The sequence below is a fragment of the Silurus aristotelis genome (assembly GCF_946808225.1).
Source record: "Silurus aristotelis genome assembly, chromosome: 21".
NCBI classification, from domain to species: domain Eukaryota; kingdom Metazoa; phylum Chordata; class Actinopteri; order Siluriformes; family Siluridae; genus Silurus; species Silurus aristotelis.
In genome coordinates, this window is record NC_139594.1 from 6,603,509 (window position 1) to 6,628,368 (window position 24,860).

The window sequence follows — 24,860 nt, forward strand, 5'->3', positions numbered from 1 at the left end:
ACATTTTTTTTAAACTTCACATGAGTGCATTTACTAAGTAACTGCTCGAACATGTTTTAGAATAAACAGGTCGTGTTTGATTTGGTAGCCCTAAATTAAATATTAACAAGCAAAAGATAGAGACCAATATGCATAGTGCATAGTTTGAGCAATGTAGACTAAAACTGGAAAAGCAAAAACATATAGGTCTAAAAAAAAAATAGGTCTAAAACTGTAAAAGTTTCCTTCCTTATAGTAAAATCCTACTGTTTTTCTTCTTTAACCATCTCTGCACTGGGCTATATGGAATTACATATATTCATGTTCGCACAATAAATAGTAAACAGCAAGAGAATAAAAAAAATAAAAAAAAGGTAACTAAGAACAGCCTTATAAATATAGCTGATATTAATCAGGAGTGTAATAATCAGACGATTTAGATGAAAGCGTTGGTAAAAAAAAAAAAAAAAAGCAATAATTGAAATAATTCAAGAATCAAATATACCTAATCACAGATTAGACTGCTATCAAATTGATGAAGCTACTGAGCAACTTAAGATCTAATAGGATGGATTTGGACTGTTTTTAATATTTTTAATGCAATTTGCATGAACAGTTTTGCATTTAAGGACCCATCACTAAACAGTACACCTCAACAGTGATGGAACTGTAATGAATGTTGCCACCCAGATGAGGATGGGCCCCTTTTTTTGAGACTGGTTCCTCTCAAGGTTTCTTCCTCATACCATCTGAGGGAATTTTTTTCTTTCCGCTGTTGCTCAGTAGAGACAAATTTATAAGGGATAAAATAAGCAGCTGTAGGACATTGTTAAAAGTGCTATAGAAATAAAACAAAAATTGTATTCAATATCACTACAATGTATGTGAAAATCAATTGTTTTGTAGCATTACAGACAGGTAATGTGTATGTGTTAATAATTCATACTTTCAAGTAGTATGTAAGTGTGTGTGCATGCAAGTTAATGTGCCTGTATTTCAAATCATCCTTTTTAACATCCACATCATTTAACATTAGAACAACATCAGATTCTGCTCAAAGTACGTCACTGTGATTGGACACTGCTAAAATGATTGCATAGTTTACATAGTTGATTTGGTCTTAGTCTTTTTAGATGGTTTCTTATGACTGTACGTTGCTTTACTATATACATAATGCATCTGTATTTTAAAGCTGCTTTCACACATACAACACATCAATGCAAGTGTGAACGTGAAAAGTTTAATTTTACATAGTTGTTCATGCCCTTAATATGACGTCCCATGTCCAGAATTTCCAGATTAATTTCAGGAAGATATATCGGATTATTTGTGTTTTATCATATGCATAAAATAACCGACTGTACCTATCATTAATGTTTTCTCTTTTATTTCTAAATAAATGTTACATTTTTTACGAATAAGACTCATATGTCCGAGAAATACAGGCAATCAGTCAAGTTCACTCGTCTCCAAGGTAACAGCAAAGCAGCATCACGCCGAGAACCAGTCTGGTCTTTCTGACCTAGTTCTTTACCTTACAAACCATACAAAATAAAAAATAATATACAATAAAAAAATGCAAAACAGTTCGTTTTTTGACCACTTCAGATCTCAGATACCCTCCCCTGATCCAGACTCTTCATTCTGGGTAAGTAATTAAAATGTTAACTTACTATCATTAAAAATACATTTATATTACATTGAGACAATGTCTGTTGTGAAAAGCGCTATACAAATAGACTTGACTTGACTTGACTTGATTAAGCCCCTGTTTAATTTCATAATAATAAAATGTCAATAAGCGAAGTGAATGTGTGTTTTATTGGAGTTGACACCTCACTGTTTGTGTTCTAAAAGTGTTTTCAATCTATTTTTCTGTATAATGAGTATTACAAAAATGTCCTATATACAGTGCATTTTTTTCCAATGTGTCATGTTGCAGCCTGATAGCCTGATAATACAATCATTCAAATAGATTATTTTTTATCTCTCAATCTACACTCAATACTCCATAATGACAAAAACAGAATTCTAGGAATTTCAGAAAAATGTTTTAATAAAAAAACTGAAATATCATAAGTGTTCAGACCTTTTGCAAATTTTTTTTTTAAATAACGCTTTAATTACCTCTGGTGTTTCCCAGTTCCCTTGAAGCTTAGAAGCTTCTACACCTTGACTGCAGTCTACCACTGATTGGACATGATTTTGAAAAGGACACAACTCTCGAAAAAAGGCCCCAAAGCTGACAGCTGACAATACAGAAAAAATATCAACCTGAACAACTGAAACTGTGAAAAACCTGAAGGGGGTCTGAATACTTTCTGAATTCACTATATATATATATATATATATATATATATATATATATATATATATATATATATATATATATATATATATATATATATATATATATACTGTATGTATATAGTGAATTCAGAAAGTGTTTTTATAGTGTTTAGTATAGTAGTTACTATTAATTAAAAAAAAATGAAAAGAAGATGAACAGAAGGGAATGCCAAATTAAATATTTGAATCAATAAATAATTTAATCAATATTTGGCATGAACGCCACCCCTGCAAAACAACATCAGTTTTAATATGTACACTTAAACACAGTTTGTGATTAAACTTGGATGGTAGGTTGTCCTAAACACCTTGGAGAACAAACCACAGATCTTGCATGGATGTAGGCAGCCTCAGTTGTTGAGATCAGGACTCTTTACTCTTTGTGAGGGCCAAAACTATCACTTCCAGGACTCCATGCTGTTCCCTACGCTGATGATAGTTCTTAACGGCATTGGCTGTATGTTTGGGTTGTTATCCTGCTTTTTTGAAAGATTTATGATCAAACTCTTGATGTCACCCAAATGAGGATGGGTTCCCCTTTTGAGTCTGGTTCCTCTCAAGGTTTCTTCCTCATTACATCTAAGGGAGTTTTTCCTCGCCACAGTCGCCACGGCTGCTAATCAGGGATAAATTCACACCATTCACCTTAACTGTTGATTTCTGTAAAGCTGCTTTGAGACAATGTCTGTTGTGAAAAGTGCTATAGAAATAAACTTGACTCGACTTCAGATATTTATTTTGGGCCAATCAGACGCCTCTTGAACTGCATGATGGATAAGTATCTACCTGTATTTCTTTATTTAAGACACCATTAATCCTGACCGAATTTCCAACTCCATTTGCAGAAATGAAGCCCCAAACATTCACGCAACCTCCACCATGCTTCACTGTTGCCTGTGAACACTCATTATTGTACCGCTCTTCAGCCCTTCGGCAAACAACTTGCCTCGTGCGGTCCCACTAGTTTCTACCAGATATTTGCAATTGGCACTGCTGGATATTTTCTGACAAGAAGGGAATTAAGCATGATGTGTCTTTATGAGCTGCCTTAAGTTTCCTTGGCTAAATATTATGTTTATATCCTTAACATTGCCTGTTTTTTGTGCTTCTTCATAATAGCTTGAACAACCCATCTTGAAACCTCAGTCGGCTTTCGAATCTTTGCCTGGCAGAGACCTTGCTGATACAGTAAAGCACCCTTGTGTCTTGTTGTTGTGCTCAGTCTTGCCATGGTGTATGCCCTGTGACGATACTGTCTTCCACAACCTCACTTTTTATAGATTGTGTCTCTTACACAGCTTTTTTTGTTTCATGTAATGACTGTGTTTCAACCTACTTATGAAATTGAGCATTAGCATCTGCTTGGTATGATTGGTTAATCATACACCTGACTCACACCAAATATTGATTAGATTTGGATTTCTCTTCTGTGAATTTATATTCCATTTATTTAAAGAAAAACAATACATTATTAACACTGATTTTTGAAAGCCTTCTCATTTATAGTACTTTTTTTTTTTTTACAACTGCCTAAAACCTTTGCACAGCCCTGTATTGATAAACTTAGTGAGTTATATATAAAAGATTATTGTATAAAATCATCTGAGATTTATCACTTACCTTTTCCTAATTCTTATTCAGTCAGACACTGAAGAAGAAATATTTATTTAGCAGAGACCATCTCTGTTCAAGTTGCCAGATGGGACAGATGTCAACCTGGGCCTGTCATTCAAACAACTGGGAAGTGAGGTGTGTGTGTGTGTGTGTGTGTGTGCGTGTGTGCGTGTGTTTGAGAGTGTATGATTGATTGAAAATGTTCTATTGCGGTATCAATGTGTTTCCATCAAACAGGATCTCCTTAAACCAGAAACTTAGCCATGCAATGACAACTCTGATATTGAGGTAAACAACCAGGAAGATGATGTTCTCAGCTTGCTTTAGAGCATAAAGACTATTTAGCTCAAGGTGCTACAGTTCTCGAATTTCAAAACGTCTTCTGAGAACTCACCGGAACCACAAAAACTTACCAGCAAATCTGAAAAACATGCAACGTCACTTGCTTTTGTGCAGCAGCAGACAAATAGTAACTCAGACACAGAGGCTGTTGAAGGACACTCATTATCAGAGTGTACAAAAAATAAAACTGAAAGATTTCTCCAGACATCTGGAGATGCCTGTAAATCTGTAGACAAAAAAGGACCATTACATGCACGTTCATACCCTGTTTTGTCTTTGAAAGTAAGTCTAAATGTATTGCTAAATGATTAGTGTGTTATAAGAAGCCACAATCAACTATAGCTGGTTTCCTGGAACAACTGTTTCTTAACAACTGTTTCTTAATAGCCTCTAAAAAACTGGAATCTGGATTTGGTTCTGCAGTCTCTTAATCAACGTGGCCATCACAAACACACCACTACAACAGAAGTACTGGACAAATATTGAATGTTTATTTATGCAGGTTTGATATCTGACCATACAATCATGTCTTTTTACTTTGATACCATTCCTCTGGTTCTTCTGTTCAAGTAAACAACACATAATTGTATTTCTTTTGTTTTATAGATGATTGCAGAAACAATACAGAAGTTAATGTAATAGAGCAGTTGGCTGCATTCTGCAAGAGACAGACATGTGAGGACACAGAGAAAGAGACAATCAGTGTATCCATGAGAAGGTCTTGTAGACCGAAGATGCCATCTGAGAAAAGTCCAAGGACCAAGTACTTAAACAAAATGATGAGTCTATTGATTCAGGCTAATCCTGTTTTTATTCCTTTTTAAAACACACTTTGTTTTGTGCAAAAACATTGTAACTTTTTCCTCCTACGAAAAAATATAAATAAAATTATCATTGATATTACACTTATTTGTCTTCTATTACTATTGAATGGACTGATAATTTTAATGAGATTGCAAAATTACATCTGAGAAATGAGGCCGCTCCCACTATATATATATATATATATATATATATATATATATATATATATATATATATATAAAATTGTGCAACACAGAACATCAGACAAAACCAAAAATTGTTGGAAAAAATCCATGCATGCACCGGAGGACCTATTAAAACAAGCCCAATCCACTGAAAGAGTACTAGACAAACATACAGAGGCAGTAAGTAAAAAAAGGTATGTTCTTCCCATAGAGTTATAATATGATTGTTATTTTGTAGAGAGCCTGCAATGGGCTAAAAAAAGGGTGCATCTGGACTTGGCTTTAGACTGGAAGTTGGGCAGTTTAGCCGACTTTAGAGCTCTATTTCTGGGTAAAATGGCAGCTCAAATGGTTCATTATATTTTATTGATTATTACCAGTTTTCAGTTCGTAATCATTTATTAATCTGATCAAATCTTTGAAGAACCAAACCACAATTCTTACATTGTATGTTCACTGCCAGATGTCCATTCTTATCAAGTCAAGTCAAGTAGGCTTTATTGTTATTTCAGCCATAAACAGTGCAGTACACAGTGAAACGACACAACGTTTCCCCGGGACCAAGGTGCTGCACCAAACAACATAAATAAACAGACTGCAAAAGTCTTTATTTTTATTTATTTGGATGCCATATTGCTTCCATCAAAATGGCACGAATTATCTAATAAACAACTGCAGTGGTTTGCTTTCTGCATTTGAATTACATCTTTGCCTCACTGTTTAATATATAATGTTATAGATATTACATATAAGAATGTTTTATTATAATGATTTAAATTTAATGAGGCAAACTTTTTTTGTTCATGTTTTTAGAATAATTTCTGGAAAGAATTTCTGTACTAACTAATTAATGTCCATTGCTGTGTATTGTATGAGTGTAGTGGCCTATATAGTGTATATTGTGTCATTTGATGTTTCTTTACCTGAGTGGCAAGATACATTTTACAATCCTTCATGCTTCTTTCTGGGTCTAATACTCCATCAGTTAGCAGTTTGCCAAACCCAGCAGCTGTAGTGCAGAGGAGATTGTGACTAACATTGCTCCATTTTGGGTCACAGGGCTGCAACAGATTTAGAAGAATGATTCCTTGGTGATTTACATCTGTGCTGTACCTCGTGAAGGAATCAGGTCTTCTTGTACAAAACTTTGCGTGAGAACTTCAGACACATTTCTCCCATCTTTCTTTGGTTCTGATTTTGATTCAGTTTGGATTTTTGGCCATTTTTTATTTGTTTTATTTACAGTGGAAGAACAGGAAGAGGGGCTGGACAGCATTCAGTCAGCAAGTGTTGCAATCTTTGGCTCAGACTCAGCTGGGGACAGTGGCATCCTGGCTGCCAGGGCTTAACCATCTACTGGAAAAGCAATAGCAATCCCATTCTGCACTCGTCTCTTTGCCCTATTCAAGGCTTAACCACTTTGTCTCAATTAGACCTGATTAAGAGGCCAGCCAAATTAAAATAAATGAACCAAATCAGATTTATTCAGATTAATTTGACCCAATGGTTTAAATTCAGTGAGTACTAATGGTTGACCTTTTATTCTGGGTTTTGCAGACTGTCAGAAAGGCCTTTGGGACAAATCCTGACTTTTACTGGCAGACACTCAGCATTCAAGAACAAATATGTGAGTGGGCAGAGGTTACAACTTCTCAGCAGCCTCAGACTGAGGTGAGAAAGACGAAGTTGTTTGCAATAGTCTCAATAGCATTTGTAGTGCTATTTTGCAAAAGCACTCTGTTGTTTCCAGGAATAAGAGCAAATGTGTCTCTTGGTCATAGGTAGCGTTGGCGTTGGTGCACCAGGCAATGTTTCATAACCCTCTGGCAACACATCATACCCTTCAGCTTCTGTTTAGCTCAGGACTGGATGTGTGTGGCCTCTGCCCTACTTACCTTTCTAAAGAACTCCTAGCTAGCTGTGTAGGTAAATCCAATAAAATAATGATAAAAACATTAAGATTTTGCACTATTTATGCTACAGAAAACAGTTATCGTGGCAAAAAATACTTCTTTTATGGGTATACACTGATCAGGCATAACAATATGACCACCTGCCTAATATTGTGTTGCTCCCCCTTTTGCTGCCAAAACAGTCCTGAACCAAGCATTAACAACATTAACTTCTTCAGCAATTTGAGCTACAGGAGCTCGTCTGTTGGATCGGACCACACGGGCCAGCCTTCGCTTCCCACGTGCATCAACGAGCCTTGGCCGCCCATGACCCTGTGCACCACTGTTCCTTCCTTGAACCACTTTTGATAGATTCTGACCACTGCAGACCGAAAACAGCCAACAAGAGCTGCAGTTTTGGAGATGCTCTGACCCATCGGAATTTGGCCCTTGTCAAACTCGCTCAAATCCTTACGCTTACCCATTTTGCCTGCTTCTAACACATCAACTTTGAGGACAGAATGTTCACTTGCTGCAAAATAATATTCCACCCACAAACAGGTGCCATAATGAAGCAATAAGAAAGTTTTTTAGATGTTTATTGTCAGGGTTGTATTGTTTTATTTTGAAGCTGATAAAACCAGCGTTCAGTTCAAATGTGACACCAACAATGTATTTGTATACAGCTAGATTCCTAATAGATACATTTTTCAGAGCTTGGAATGAGTGAACTGAGAAGGCTATCTGAGGAGCCACTGCTTGCCATGGCTATTCACGGACCTTAAGCTAGGGCTGTGTGGCAAAATATCACTGGGTCCTCAGACCCCATATTGGCACGCAAGACTGACCCAGCCTCTATTAATGCCCTTCACTGCTACTGCCAAGAGCATACTCTATTCTACTCTCCAAACCTAGTCTGGTTCACTTTGGTTTGAGTGTGTGGTTTGGTGGAAGACTGCCAAGTAATGATCACAGGATGACTGCGCAGTAAGAATTTTTACTATAATAAGTTTTGAACAGTCACATTTAGCTCTTAAATACTTACTAAGTTTGTGTCTTACTCTCAGGGCTCAGTCTTATGGTAATAGAGGAAACACAGAAATGCTTTGTGCCACAGCAAAAAGTATATTTTTCAAATATTACAGTGCAAAATAACAACACTGTACACTATCACATACGTGTAATCATTCTGAATTATGTTGATTATGTGAAACACACTGTAGGATTGTAACACAATGGTACTATCTATAACTGTATTTGGAGCGAAGAGGGCACTTTAAATGTGAACCCAGGACTATACCTCTGGAATCAATATAAAAAAACAGAGATAGAAGTTCCAGTACACTGTATGAATACTATTGCATTGCATAGGAGGCGTTTGCAAGTAGATTTGACCTTCACCTCGGAAGATGCATGTAATGTTTCTTTAATTTGCATTTAGAATTAAATTTTGATGTTTCATCAGTGCTCTTTAAGTTTTTGTGTATCAAATCTTCATTTGTGTATCATTATTTCTTTTTAAAAGTACACTATACTATACCATTAAAAATACCTAAGTAATAAGGATCATGGTACCACTATATGAACTGCTTTTAATGCGTTTATTTGTTTCTCTGCCTGCGTAGCGGATGTTTTTCTGCTCGTGTTTCCAGTGGTTCCACCATGTTGTTACAGCCACGTGCTGGCTTCATGTGCAAAGCATGGCTTCCAGCTGATGGGGCTGCAGAGAATACAAATATCCAATACAAGAGCCTCATCTCTAGGCCTCAGTCCTGAGCAGGTAATCACTTCTAAATCCTACAGCATGCATACTCTTAGTTATATCAATCAGAAAGCCCAAAACTGTGAGAATGTACTGTATTATTATGAACCTCTTATGTGATTGTGTTAGATGTTGACATTCTGTTATGTACATATGGTGAGCATGGATGAAGCACTGCTTGAATCCTTCTCTCATTGCCTGGTGCTGTTGCTGAGGAGAGAGAATGCACTCCGCCACTCTGCCAACCTGCCTACAGGTGTAAATCTTATCTTCCACACCTTTTATTGTATGAGGAAGCCAAATCTTCTCATTTTCCTATACAGTGGAACCCCGTTGTACGAGCATAAATCGTTCTTGAAAATTGCTCGTGTGTCCATTTGCTCGTATGTTCGAACTGATTTTCCCCATAGGAATGAATGTAAAAGCGATTTAATCCGTTCCGAGATCTCATCCGATCGCTTGTTCCTGCACTTAAAAAGTATTTGTAGCCTATTTTTTTTAAAAACAAATACACTGCAAATGACCGTAATATAAACATAATTTAACACTGACTCACGTGATAGTGGTTGATTGTGAGTGTGAGACGCACAAAACGCTCATAACCTCCTCGGTTTCCATGTAATTCTATTTACTTTTGTTTTCACAGCACCATCACTGATTTTCTTGGGAGACATTTTTCAAGATTTCTAGTGAAATAAAAATATAAAACTAAAAAAAAGTCACACACACACACACACACACACACACACACACACACACACACACACACACACACACACACACACACACACACACACACACACACACACACACACACACACACACACACACACACACACACACACACACACACACGGTCTCCTCCTTAAATGCACCCTCCGATCACTGGAAACGGGAGAACAATCATTAGATCACATTAACTTCAGGTGAGGCAATCCCCTGCCTATCTGCTCCCGGACCCGCCCTCTTTTCACAAACCGCCGCTCGGCCACGCCCCCGCTGCCACAGTTACGTTTCTGCTGCACTGAACTACGAGAGCGACCGAGTGATACGTCATCAACTAAGCGACTGACGCGACCCTCACCGGCAGTGTGAGTTTGCTCGTGCCTTCGAAATTTGCTCGTGAAACAGGGTAAAATTTTGCGAGCGAGGTTGCTCGTATCTCTGTTTGCTCGTACAATAGGTTGCTCGTACAACGAGGTTCCCACTGTATTTAATTGTGGTTAAGGTTTTTATATAGTTAAGGTTATTGCTGTTCTAAACACTGCTGTTATATCTGGGTAGAGAAACGTTTTACTTTTGTAATGTAAAGGCAGGGTAGCACAGTCTTTCCCAGGGTTATAATTATCCGTTTATATGGGATTTAGAATGTACCCCAGGATTAACTATTTCAAATGTGCAAAAAACTGCCCAATGAAAAAAAAATCTACTGTCGAAGTGACATTACTCGTGTACTCACTTGGAAGGGCAGGATTAGAAACACCCCAAAAGAAAAACTCTCAATCACAAAAATGCAGGCAGAGTTTTACCCTTTAACCCAGGTTTCCCCTCTTTCTGCATATTTTTTTTTACAACAAATTGTTTCAGCTCATCCAACGAAATTTAATATAAGACAAAGACAACCTGAATGTGGAGCTCTTGGTAGCTATGCAGAGGGTATTAGAGTAGGGCAAATAGATTAAATTAATTTCAACTGGTTGCGTAAAACTGCAAACGATATTTGATACACATTTACTCTTTTTGAAGGTTTGATGAGCTGGCTTTTGCAAAGACTGGTAGGACTGCTCCAGACCAGACTGCCCCACAGTGTTCACCTCAAATCAGATCTCTGCTTTTATGCTGTACCTTATACGTAAGACATTTTTTACTTTCTTGGTACAGAAGCATACTAGTGCCAACTCCACTGTACTTTTAACCCCCACTATGAAAACTAATAGATAGATAGATAGATAGATAGATAGATAGATAGATAGATAGATAGATAGATAGATAGATAGATAGATAGATAGATAGATAGATAGATAGATAGATACAACTTTATTGTCATTGCATAGTACAGGTACACAGCAACGACATAGTGGATAACATATTGATATTGTTGTAGGAGACCACATTTGGACAGTACCAAACCTCAGCCCTGTTGTTCTTGCAAAGCACAGATATCCATCATGCAGGGAGATAGAGCAAATTGTGACTCTCACACTGACTGGTCACAACATCATGGAGAAGGACATGAGTCTGCTTCATAAGGTTCTCAAGGAAAACCAAGCAGGTTTGCAGACACCACACAGTTCATCGATCAGTAATGGTCCAAAGTATCTTAGTCCATATAGCATAATAATTACTTAATTTTTGGTACTTTTACTAAGAATGTTAGCATAAAAAATATTTATAAACTAGCGTATGCATAAACGATGACAAAATTTGCATTTAGTAGGTATTCAAAATTTACAAAGTAAACAATTTTATTGACATCATTCTGCGCTTCAGCGTGTCACAGAATTTCTTTTTTCCAAACAAATGCTCCCTAGAAGAAAGTCCCACACACACTATCCGTGGTAGTAATTGTCATGTATGGCTTAGCCATGGCCGTGAGGTAAGCGAAATGCTAGTGACTATAGGGTGGAGGAGCCATTTAATGTTGTATTGCACTGACTTCCTGTTTCAGTGATAATCATGCAAACACATTGAATAAGGGAGTATGTTTGGGTTCTGCTCTTCCTGGGGGTTTTCAGCATTCATTTCATAAAATATGATTAAAGGCAGGAAATGAAGGTAGAAGATAAATCTCACGGATAATTAACATTTTGGGCAAATATTTCATGATTTAATCACAGTTAAAGGTTAATTAATCAAGTAGCTTAAACATTAATTACCAAAAAGGTTGGTTGTTTACAGTCATTTTATATCACACGTTTGGTTTTCCACATTTGTGTAGTTATTTAACCTAGACTGTCCTTTTGGGGGTTTTATGATTAGATCTTGAATGATTCAAAATGTGCTATCACCCAGGAGAAGTGAGTGAGGACAGATTTGAGTTGTTGGCTCTGAAGTGGCTGCCCACGCTGTCCTGGCGGCTGGCACTGAAGCTGAGCCCTTTTGAGGTCAGTGAGCACCAGTGGCACAGCAGCGTAGTAAACTGCTCTCCGGCTTTGGTCTATGCCGTTAGAAGTCCACAGGCATTCAGCAAGATGCAAAAACTTTTACCACAAGACTATCCTGGGGATCTGAGTGTCCTGATGTCGACCACTCCGGAAATGGCTTTCAGGCTAGCTGCCCTATTCTTTTTCCAAGACACAGCTGATTCCAGGTGAAGATGCAGCATAAAAAGAATTGTGTAGATGGAGAAGCTAAAGTGCTTCCAGATCATTTTATTTAGTTTCTTTCTAGATCACAGCCGTCGAGTTATGTTTAAATATCTGCCATCTCCAAGCATAGGTATGTAACATAAAGCCAGAAATGGTGATCATTGTAGAGTATTATTGTAAAAGTTCATACATACTGTAATACACTCTTGACAAGGTTTCTCTAAATCCAGGTTCTTCAAGTCAGTCCTTGTTCAGTTCTATGACAGAAGTTAAGTAAAGTGATTCAAGTCTTCTTTTAGAAAGACATGGTTGCATGACTGGCTTACACTGCTATGCCCTTTAGGAGCTCAGGTTCTACACACTTTGGCACTGTTTAAGCTTGGTGTCTGTAATAAATGGAAAACATCTGCTGAAGTCTTTTGACAGAGACTCTAAATCTGAGGAACTGACCTCAGGACCTGTACTGGCACTGTGCCTACAGAGGGTGAATGCGGTTAAGAAGCTACTGGAGTTGTTGGGCCCTGAGGATCTAGCTCAAGCACGAACTAAGGATCTCCATTTCTGGAGAGCCAGCTATGGCACTGATAGATTGCATAACGGCATTTACGGAGTAGAACGCTGGTAGTGCCATTTCATTTCACCTTTAGTTTTTCTCAGAAATCATATGACTACATTTGTTATATTGATTTTGTAATAGTGGCTGTTAGCTTGAGAATCTATTGATTCGCATGAAACTTTTGTGCCCTTGTTAGTCCTAAAACACATTTTATAAACCTGTGTGACATCAGAAACCCCTTGTATTGTTAGGTACTGTATATGAATGAATGGTAGACATTCCAGGAGAATAAATGACTTGGGCTCAGGAATATCTAATCTAATGAACAATATGCAATCAGTCATAGAAAAATATGATCCAGATGTCTTCAGTGCCTGTGCTCAGTCTAGTGGTCAGCTGACTACAATGTTTATACAGGTGGCAGGCATAATGCTTTTGGCTTTTCTCTGAACACATTGAGACCTTGAAATTATAACATTCTATCTGCCTTGTTTGGTCTGACAACTAGAGTATAACAAGAAAAGATTTGCCACATGCTACAATATATACATATGTGAGAGGTTTTGCAGCAAAATATTTTCTTAAGTGTCTAAAAACGGTCACAGACTTATCGAATAGAACCTCGTCCAAAGGTCTTGACTTTAACATTCCAGTCCAAAAGAAATAAACATGAAATGTACATTCTATCCCTATGTGACCTGTGGGGTCATTTACATTTCCAGTAGGCTATTAAACTGTACTTGTGTAGGAAGAATTTATATAATAGTTATATACAGTTGTATAAAAAAGAAAGTGCATCCTCTTTAAATTCTTGGCTTTTACATATCAGGACATAATAAAATCAAGTTTTTAAAATTAGTAATTTTCTGTATGACTTTATCAAGCTTTCACATCGTTGTGGAGAAATTTTGGCTCATTTTTCCTCACAATGTTGATTGAGTTGATTGAAGTTTGTGGCCAATCCCTCTTAAGGTCCTGCCACAGAATTTTAATCAGGCTGAGGTCTGGATTTTAACTGCGCAACACTTCTTTTTCAGCCATTCTGTTGCAGATTTGCTAGTATGCTTAGGATCATTGTGTTGGTGCATGACCCAGTTTTGTCCAAGCATTAGCTGTTGGACAGATGGCAGATCTTTGACAGATTTTTGAGTATAGATAACTTTGGTAAACAGAAGAGTTCATGGTCGACTCAGTGACTGCAAGATACCCACATCCTCTGGCTTTAAAACAAGCCCAAATCTTCACCTCTCCACCACCGTGCTGGACAGTTTATATGAGGTGTTTGTCCTGGATTTCACTTCGGCTACAACTAACGAATTATTGTGATAATCGATTAACCGGATGATTACATTTTTTCTCTCTTGTTTAATCGGATTTTTATATATATATATATATATATATATATATATATATATATATATATATATATATATATATATATATATATATATATATACATATATATATACATATATATATATACATACATATATATACATACATATATATATATACATTTTATATATATATATATATATATATATATATATATATATATATATATTTATATATATATATATATATATATATATATATATATATACATATATATATATATATATATATATATATATATATATACATATATACATATATATATATATATATATATATATATACATATACATATACACATATATATATATATATATATATATATATATATATATATATATATATATATATATATATATATATATATATATATATATATATATATATATATACACATATATATATATACACTTAGAAATCATGGAGGGGTCTGAAATTGTCATCGTAGGTGCATGTCCACTGTGAGAGACATAATCTATCTTCACTCTCCATCTTCAATGCTCTAACTGAGGGAAGGAGGTTGTTTCCCAAAATCTCACAATACATGGCCCCGGTCATCCTCTCATTAATACAGTGCAGTCGCTCTGTCCCATGTGCAGAAAAACACCCCCAAAGCATGATGCTACCACCCCCATGCTTCACAGTAGGGATGGTGTTCTTGGGATGGTACTCATCATTCTTCTTCCTCCAAACACATTTAGTGGAATTATGACCCAAAAGTTTTATTTTGGTCTCATCTGACTACATGACTTTCTCCCATGACTCCTCTGGATCATCCAAATGGTCATTGGCAAGCTTAAGACGTGCCTGGACATGTGCTGGTTTAAGCAGGGGAACCTTCCGTGCCATGCATAATTTCAAACCATGACGTCTTAGTGTATTACCAACAGTAACCTTGGAAACGGTGGTCCCAGCGCTTTTCAGGTCATTGACCAGCTCCTCCCGTGTAGTTCTGGGCTGATTTCTCACCTTCCTTAGGATCATTGAGACCCCACGAGGTGAGATCTTGCATGGAGCCCCAGTCCGAGGGAGATTGACAGTCATGTTTAGCTTCTTCTATTTTCTAATGACTGCTCCAACAGTGGACCTTTTTTCACCAAGCTGCTTGGCAATTTCCCCGTAGCCCTTTCCAGCCTCGTGGAGGTGTACAATTTTGTCTCTAGTGTCTTTGGACAGCTCTTTGTTCTTGGCCATGTTAGTAGTTGGATTCTTACTGATTGTATGGGGTGGACAGGTGTCTTTATGCAGCTAACGACCTCAAACAGGTGCATCTAATTTAGGATAATAAATGTAGTGGAGGTGGACATTTTAAAGGCAGACTAACAGGTCTTTAAGGGGGAGAATTCTAGCTGATAGACAGGTGTTCAAATACTTATTTGCAGCTGTATCATACAAATAAATAGTTTAAAAATCATATATTGGGATTTTTGAATTGTTTTTTTTAGATTATGTCTCTCACAGTGGACATGCACCTACGATGACAATTTCAGACCCCTCCATGATTTCTAAGTGGAAGAACTTGCAAAATAGCAGGGTGTTCAAATACTTATTTTCCACACGGTATATATATATATATATATATATATATATATATATATATATATATATATATATATATATATATATATATATATATATATATATATATATATAAGCAAAACACCTTATTAAAAAAAAATACATCGATATATATATATATATATATATATATACAGTGAGGAAAATAAGTATTTGAACACCCTGCTATTTTGCAAGGTTTCGCACTTAGAAATCATGGAGGGGTCTGAAATTGTCATCATAGGTGCATGTCCACTGTGAGAGACATAATCTAAAAAAAAAAAAACTGAAATCACAATATATGATTTTTTAACTATTTATTTGTATGATACAGCTGCAAATAAGTATTTGAACACCTGTCCAACAGCTAGAATTCTGACCATCAAAGACCTGTTAGTCTGCCTTTAAAATGTCCACCTCCACTACATTTATTATCCTAAATTAGATGCACCTGTTTAAGGTTGTTAGCTGCATAAAGACACCTGTCCACCCCATACAATCAGTAAGAATCCAACTACTAACATGGCCAAGAACAAAGAGCTGTCCAAAGACACTAGAGACAAAATTGTACACCTCCACAAAGCTGGAAAGGGCTACGGGGAAATTGCCAAGCAGCTTGGTGAAAAAAGGTCCACTGTTGGAGCAATCATTAGAAAATGGAAGAAGCTAAACATGACTGTCAATCTCCCTCGGACTGGGGCTCCATGCAAGATCTTAATTCGTGGGGTCTCAATGATCCTAAGGAAGGTGAGAAATCAGCCCAGAACTACACGGGAGGAGCTGGTCAATTACCTGAAAAGAGCTGGGACAACCGTTTCCAAGGTTACTGTTGGTAATACACTAAGACGTCATGGTTTGAAATCATGCATGGCACGGAAGGTTCCCCTGCTTAAACCAGCACATGTCCAGGCACGTCTTAAGGTTGCCAATGACCATTTGGATGATCCAGAGGAGTCATGGGAGAAAGTCATGTGGTCAGATAAAACCAAAATAGAACTTTTGGGTCATAATTCCTCTAAACGTGTTTGGAGTAAGAAGAATGATGAGTACCATCCCAAGAACACCATCCCTACTGTGAAGCATGGGGGTGGTAGCATCATGCTTTGGGGGTGTTTTTCTGCACATGGGACACGGCGACTTCACTGTATTAAGGAGAGGATGACTGGGGCCATGTGTTGCGAGATTTTGGGGAACAACCTCCTTCCGTCAGTAAGAGCATTGAAGATGGGTCGAGGTTGGGTCTTTCAACATGACAATGACCTGAAGCACACAGCCAGGATAACCAAGGAGTAGCTCTGTAAGAAGCATATCAAGGTTCTGGCGTGGCCTAGCCAGTCTCCAGACCTAAACCCAATAGAGAATCTTTGGAGGGAGCTCAAACTCCGTGTTTTTCAGCGACAGGCCAGAAACCTGACTGATCTAGAGAAGATCTGTGTGGAGGAGTGGGCCAAAATCCCTCCTGCAGTGTGTGCAAACCTGGTGAGAAACTACAGGAAACGTTTGACCTCTGTAATTGCAAACAAAGGCTACTATACCAAATATTAACATTGACTTTCCCAGGTGTAAATAGTTAAAAAATCATACATTGTGATTTCTGGATTTTTTTTTTAGATTATGTCTCTCACAGTGGACATGCACCTACGATGACAATTTCAGACCCCTCCATGATTTCTAAGTGGGAGAACTTGCAAAATAGCAGGGTGTTTAAATACTTATTTTTCTCACTGTATATATATATATATATATATATATATATATATATATATATATATATATATATATATATATATATATATATATATAATTTTTTTTTTTTTAATAAGGTGTTTTGCTTATTATAACTATATAAAACCATAATTTAGGATATTCATGTATAAAAGTGTAAACATGCAAAAGCCACATATTGAGTTTAACTATGTTTATTTATACGTATTAAAGCTTATAGTAGCTGCTTGTTGAGGAGCGCATTGGGATTTCTCCTTTGAACAAATTCCCCCATGCTAAGTTGTTTCTTTCTGTAAACAAAAAAAAAACATAATTTGAGTATGCAAGGTAAAGCAGTTTGTGTAAATCAACATTTGTATTGTATTTTGCAGATGGTAAGTTGACAACCATGCTAAAATAAATCTATATAAAATATAATACATCATTATTTTGACAATTTTTGTTTAAAGAAATACACAGACATTTGGTTTTTGTGAAGATATAAGAATCTAGAATATATAATTAATTTAATCTTGTATAATGATTAAATTATATATGCATAAATTATATATACAAACATTAAAAACAAGTATTTGAACGTAGTAAAGCCGCATTAAATCAGAATAAAAACAGATGAGTTACTGTTGTAGTACACAAATGCTACAAAAAGAGAATTAAACAGAGAAACGCATCAAGCTAACAGGCTTGTTTGAAAATAAAAAAATAAAAAAATATTATGCATTGGTGTACAAACGCATAATTAATCATTAACCACAACAGTGACAAAAAATTTTGCTGCTGTTATTTGCTGCTTTTAGATTTAGTGTTTGTTCACACCATTTTAATTGAATCCATCCTGATGCTCGCGAGAGACGACAGAACAGATCCAGTGCGACTGTCCTGAAGTTAGCAAACAGTTTTACACAATAGCACTTTATTAAACTACACCATTTTTACATGATGTGGATTATACAGTTTCTGCTTTAGTGTGCTGATGTTTCACCTTCATCCGTGACACCAGTGTTTGCTTTGCAATAACTTGCAGGTACAGTTTTCTTTGTTGCGTTTATAGCTTTTCTCAGTTACTTTGGAGCGTTTCTCAGATCAGAAATAAAATTCTCAAAACTACTTGTTCAACCTCCACATCATTTAGTCACTTATGAACATCACAAAAGCATTTCTTGTTGTGAGTTGTGAATGCTTTTTTTTCCAAACATTTAATTGATTGCGTAGAAGTGTCTGCTGTTTCCTACATTATGTTGTTTATGTTCATGTTGATCAACTATATTATACTGGTTTCACCTAAATACTCTTAACCCCCAAAACATCTCAGAATCAGTTCATTGCATAAGTCATTGAATGCAAAACATTTAAATCACTTGTCATCATTTGCCATCTAAAATTTCTATTAAACTTTTTTTTTGTAAATGTGTTAAATTGATGAATTGTGCAGATGAATTTTGAATGTCACTAATAAAGGTGAGTGTTAGGCATCAGATAAACCAATAATCAACTAGTTCTCTAAAACAGGTCAAAGGTGAATCTTGTGAACCTTCATTTGGTGACAGAGCAAAACACAGAATTACAATTTCTGAAAATGGATGAACAACCAAGAAATGAACAGACACTAATACAGTAAAGTAAAAGTGTGAATCCTGTCTGGTCTCTTGCAATCGATATAAATTAAATATTCATTCAAATAAATACATTTGCACTGCTCATATTCATAAATTCCAAACAGAAGAAATTCTACTTTTTCAAATTTTCAGTCACTGTGATCCAATCCGTAGTTCATATCAAGAAATACTGAAATTGTGCACCGTCATACTGACAACACGACTAACCATTTTCATGTTCTTGTTTGTGAACAATGACAAACGGACTTTTCATTCTGAAGCGTTTGAGATGTTCATTGGCACAAATACTTACTTTTGAGAGATGAACTAAGGATTTTGAGAAAAGTACAGGCTTTTGCAAGAAATCCAATGTATTGTGATGTTTGTACACATTGTTTTGAGAAATGCACTCACTGGTTTGCAAATATTAAGGTTGTTTTGAGAAATGCTCCAAAGCAACTGAGAAAAACTGTAATATAAAAAGCTCCAATGCCTTGGGTTTAATATAAAATGCTCCAATGCCTTGGATAACTTGGGGGCACACTTTATCCTGCTGCCAGTTGACCAGTTGTACTGTCCGACATTTTTGCGGGCGGCTGAGTTATCTTACAGTCACGTCGACCCGTAACACGAGCAGCCCAACTAATCGATAACGGCATTCGCCGACAAACGAATTCCACTCTCATTTATTGCCGATTTTATCGATTAGTTGTTGCAGCTTTAGATTTTACCTAACCTTGCACTGTACATTTTGATCAAATACCTCATTGCAAGTGATTGACTGAAACACTAAGAGCTTTGACCACAAAACCTCCCCATACACTGATCATATCCAGCTCCTGACAACCCAATCTGTGTCTATTTTGTGCTATCCATCATTCATGAATAAGGTGTTTCAGTTCATCCCAAAAAGTGGTGTTCAGTTCGTTCTTTCCACTTCAGCCTTAAGACACTTTATTGCTTTGTGCACAGGAGCATTGTCATGCTGGACCATTGTCAGTGGACCACCTCTTAGCTTTTAATGAAAGAAAATTTTAATGTACATACAAAGTTATGTGCTTCCAATTTTGTGGTAACACTGTGGGGAAGAACGACATACTAGTGTGAGGTGTCCACATATATTCGGCCATAAAGTGTAGTTAATTCATCCACCAAAGGCAAGGCAAGAGACCACTGTAATCTACTTACCACTAGCCCTCAAAATAAACACCTTTCCAACCTTTGTTTCAGCTTGATATCTAGTCATAAATGACAAACACTTGCAGAGTAAAAAAAAAAAAAGGAAAATTAAATCTTTCTTAAATGTTTTACACAACATAGCAAAATCTCTTTGGAGTGTAAGAGGGTAAACAATTCCAAATCGTTTTCGCCCCCGATGTAAGGTCACAATGTGAATTTTTAAAATTAATTTTCCAATTTCAGAAAATAAAAATGGATATGTAGTGTTCGGAGTGTCAGAGCATTCAAACTTGATCTTTGCTCTCAGCAGCGTGATGTTACCTAGTAACCGTATTCACACATTGACGGTTGTTCAGGAGTGAACCTAAATGTTAATAATCACTGCTCCAGTAGTTACTCCTGGACAAAGAATTGGCGCTACAGTGGGATGTTGATGTGCAGCAGAAATGCTAATTCTTTTGTTCTATTTTCTGTGGACACTTTATTTAGAGATGTCACTGAATAATAAAGTATTTGACCGACGTAAGCATGTAATGTGATTAGCACCCACGTTGAGAGTAGTATTTGGTTTTATTTCTCACAGTCACTATTTCTAAGCACATGGGAACAACAAATGTGTAGAGTACATAAAACAATAAAACCCCATTCACTTCCCTAGGATTCCATTTTGGTTTTAAACACATCTAGCTATCGACTTCAGTTTAAAATACAATAGAGTTAGAAAAAGTCTAATATTTGTTTGCATGGATCCAACTTTTTCACACTTGAAGCTCCACCATCCACCGAGTTCACTTCCAATAAATTCCCATCTGTTGCTTTCTTCACTTTTGATGAAATCATTGCACTCACCTCCTCCTCCTCCTCCTCGTCTCTTCCCTGCTGTGCACCAGCTTCTACCCAAATATTTAATTGGGGGCCTAGTGATCTAGCATAAAGAAGGAGCCACCCAGAGATGCACAATCATTCGCCTTGTTATTTAAAACTCTGAAAAAACCTCAAAGTAGCATCCTTACATAACACCAGTATTTTTTTTAGGTTCAATTCAATTCAGTTTTACTTGTATAGTGCTTTTCACAATGGACATTGTCTCAAACAGCTTAACACAGACAATCTGGTTATAAAGCTATGATGTATAATGTAAAAATAATGTACAAGTTTATCCCTAATGACCGAGCCAGTAGTGACAGTGAAAAGGAAAAAATACCCAGAGATAGTATGAGGAAAAAAATCTTGAGAGGAACCAGACCTAAAAGGGTCCTTATCTGGGTGGCACCGAATGTCCTTTTATTACAGTTCAACCATTGTTTAGGTGAACTGTTCAGTGATTGGTGCTTAATTGCTGAACTTTTCATGCAAACTGCATTCCTAAGACATTGCAGTAGACTGTTTATATTGATTACAGTTTCTTCAGAGTTCAAAGATTGAGACTCTTCTTATGAAACACACACACGTCTTGTTGGTCCTCTGTCCACCCGATATTTGTTACATTTTGCTGTGGCCTGTCAGATGATGAGTCTGGTATATTAAGATAGTTTTTAATGTAATTGCCTGTGAATATTGACTCCAAATTCTGTCACATTTTGTGCTTTAGGATCGGTTTCTTACCAGCAGACTGTTTTCAGAAGGTCTATGCTGCACAGAAACATTGGTCATGAAGCATGAGCAGGTATGGAAAGCTTGTTTGTGAAGAATTTTTGAGAAAGCAGGTGTCCTTGAATTGCATCCAGAAAAAAAAAATGCAAAAAAATAAAAAGATTTCATTGCAGGTACCCTGTTTGAGAGCCGACCCAGTGGCTAGTCTGGAACGGCAACAGTCTCATACCATTGCCAACAACAAGCAAATGGGGAAGTCAGAACTGATCGGAGGTAAAGCGTTCGTTTTTATTCCACCTTCAAGTGCTTCAAAACTCTTTTTCACCACAGCAATTCCTGCTGACACTGTTTGAAATTTGTGTACCAGAATAGGGCAGTTGTGTTTATTTGGTTTTTGTGGTAACAGGGTGCTCAGTGTGCAGTGCTCTCTGCCAAACCACGTGCCTCATTATGCCCTCGTGTGTACTCCAGCTAAACCGTCCACCCCTTTATCTTGACCTGCTGCAACAACTGCTGAGCACAGGCTGCCACGTGGTGGCCGTGAGACTCTGCTATCTAGACCAGACCCAAATAATTTACCTAGCTCTGTTCCTGAACCCCACCACTGGTACAGCACCTAAAATAAGTCTTTACACGACAATTGAAAAAAATCATTATAACAAAGTGAATGGCTATAAAACCCTTTCACGCTAAACAGGAACCATTTCTTTGTGAGGGGCCGTGTCTCATTCTCGCTCTGCAAATGGACAACATAGTGACATGTTTTCACTTGATTCTCGAAAGGTAGATATGAACATTAAGATGAAACTCTGTGTTTGTGTGCATCCAGCTTCAGAATTGTTGCCATGCTAGCTAAATATAGCTAGTCCTCAACTTACTGTACAATAGAGATGTGTTTTGATGACCCCCACCATAACTTAAAAATATCGTAAGTGGAGACTGGAGAGCAGGAGTCTTGAAGAATGGTGATCAGTATAGGGTTGTATACTGTAAACTGTTAATTTAAAAATGTTTTTATTAATTTAGCAAAACAGAGCAATTTACAGTACCGTACTGTGTAAATTATACTAGGGCTGTAACGATTCCTTAAGTAACTCCAGTAATTTGATTACAAAAATGAATCTCATCTTCGTTTAGTCCATTTAACTAAACATGGAGCACTGTGTTTCCCACGGACCATTATTATTGATGCACCACCCACTAAACTCTGGAGCGCTCTGGACAGGTAACACAGAAGATGCTGCAGAATTTAAGTTTAAATTTTAAACTAAAACAAAGAAGCCACCGTACAGTGCGGTTACCATTTTTTAAAGTAATTTGAAATAGATTTTTATTTATATACTGTGCAGCCCGTTTTTTAAAGCTGGCAATAAATTAAAATTTTCGAACAGCTTTTCCGCATCGCGATACTGTGTTTGATGTAATATGGCTATTAAACGCACTAAATGGGGTCTAAATAACCGATAGTCTTTTATGCAATTTCAGCAATAAAAATTTAAATTTTCCTAAAAAGAAAACCAAATTACTCGTTTATTTTAAAAGACCCATCTTATATTCTCTCTCTTACTTTGTATTGCTATTTAATAAAGAAAAAGAACTTCTTATCCGATTACCTGATGGAATCATCGTTAGAATACTCGATTACTAAACTAATCGATAGCAGCAGCCCTAAACTATAAAGAGGCCGCTGGCGCATGAACGAGCGCCATTTTGCGAGCATAAGCTGCTACGTTTGCCTGCAACGCACAACTTAAAATATTTTTTACAATTTTGTTGTATCTCTATCGCAAGATCGAAAATTTATAAGTTGATCCCATTGTAACTCAGGGATTACCTGTATGTGTAAAATATATAATAGGAAATGGGTTTTGTGGTTTTAATTAGCTTTAGATCTCTAAAACTATGCAATTCATCTAACTATCAATAAAGTAAATGTCTTTAAATAATAAACAATAATAATTAAAAAAACTAAAAGTATGTTTCTGTTGATGCGGTTGAATTTTTTTTTTTTACCCAGTCCATTTTACAAGTCGAGTTCTGGTGGTAGATCAATGCTTAAGGCATTGGCCTTTGGATCCACTGATTGGAAGTTTAAAATCCCAGCTGCCACTCCTGGGCCCCTGAGAAAGGCCCTTAACCCAATAGTTGTGTAAATGAAATAAATGCAAGTCAATCTGTATAAGGGTGTCTACCAAATTCCATAAATGTATGTTCAAGGTTATTTACAAATCAAAGGTTCATCAGAATCTTTTCCCCCCTTACAGCTTGTTTACACATTTAAGTGATCTATTGTGTTTTAGACCAATTCAAAGTCACAGTATGTACTACAAGCTTAGGTGTCCTGAATTGAGTCTCTTCTCAACGTCATGTACTAGTTCACTATTTACGCAAAAGCGGTCAATTTAAGGCGCAACCCATTAAAGCAGACGAAGGAAGTGTACAAAAAATAACAGTGTGGAACGTAGGCTGTATTTATCTCACTATATCTCAGGTGGATCATAGGATTTAAAGGGACTTCTAAAAAGTAAAGAACATGCTCTTTTACCCCGGCACGGAACCTGAGGTAAGAATCATGATGTTGGGATCACACAACTTTCTCACACGCTGCAGTCATCAGTGTTTCACTAGGATAATGTGTCTTTCCTGGGTTTTTTTCACCCCAGGCAGTGAAGTTACTGTGCTACCTGTTTGAAGTTCTCTCCCCTGACAGTCACCACAGCATCGTGCCATGGAAACCTGTATGATGTAAATGCAGCATCAGTCAGGAAATACACTCCTAATTAATTCTAATAAATAAATATTTAATGTCAATTAGAATTTGCTATAACCATGGGAAATGGGTGCAGTTCATTTGAATCAAAAATCCTTGTTTCAGCTTGTGTAATAATACAATGGCAAGTGTTAGACTTCCTGGTGATCATTTGTATTGTGGAAATGAAATAGAATTTAAACAGCAAGGAATGTTGTCAAAAAAAAAAAAAATTCCAGATGTAATTTTACTGTAACCTTCACCCTCTAAATCTGC

The 24,860-nt window shown here is 36.6% G+C and overlaps 1 protein-coding gene across 1 annotated transcript; it reads left to right on the forward strand.

The window, feature by feature from the left end:
* Window positions 1-114: 114 nt before the first annotated feature.
* On the forward strand, window positions 115-24,579 carry LOC310716619 (dynein axonemal assembly factor 8; the record flags this gene model as incomplete). Its single annotated transcript, XM_083523902.1, is given in 33 exon segments — window positions 115-1,627; window positions 3,970-3,996; window positions 4,000-4,077; window positions 4,489-4,566; window positions 4,672-4,767; window positions 4,771-4,786; window positions 4,891-5,090; window positions 6,263-6,346; window positions 6,350-6,424; window positions 6,519-6,641; window positions 6,645-6,713; window positions 6,717-6,719; window positions 6,831-6,944; window positions 7,055-7,199; window positions 7,880-7,947; window positions 7,951-8,074; window positions 8,077-8,152; window positions 8,233-8,246; window positions 8,791-8,945; window positions 9,057-9,183; window positions 10,674-10,780; window positions 10,784-10,802; window positions 11,032-11,199; window positions 11,940-12,211; window positions 12,213-12,248; window positions 12,579-12,859; window positions 21,851-21,908; window positions 22,009-22,108; window positions 22,242-22,442; window positions 22,531-22,618; window positions 24,327-24,342; window positions 24,375-24,398; window positions 24,499-24,579. Coding segments are annotated over 33 exon segments (3,195 nt in total). The 5' UTR covers window positions 115-1,555.
* Between the last annotated feature and the right edge of the window lie 281 nt (window positions 24,580-24,860).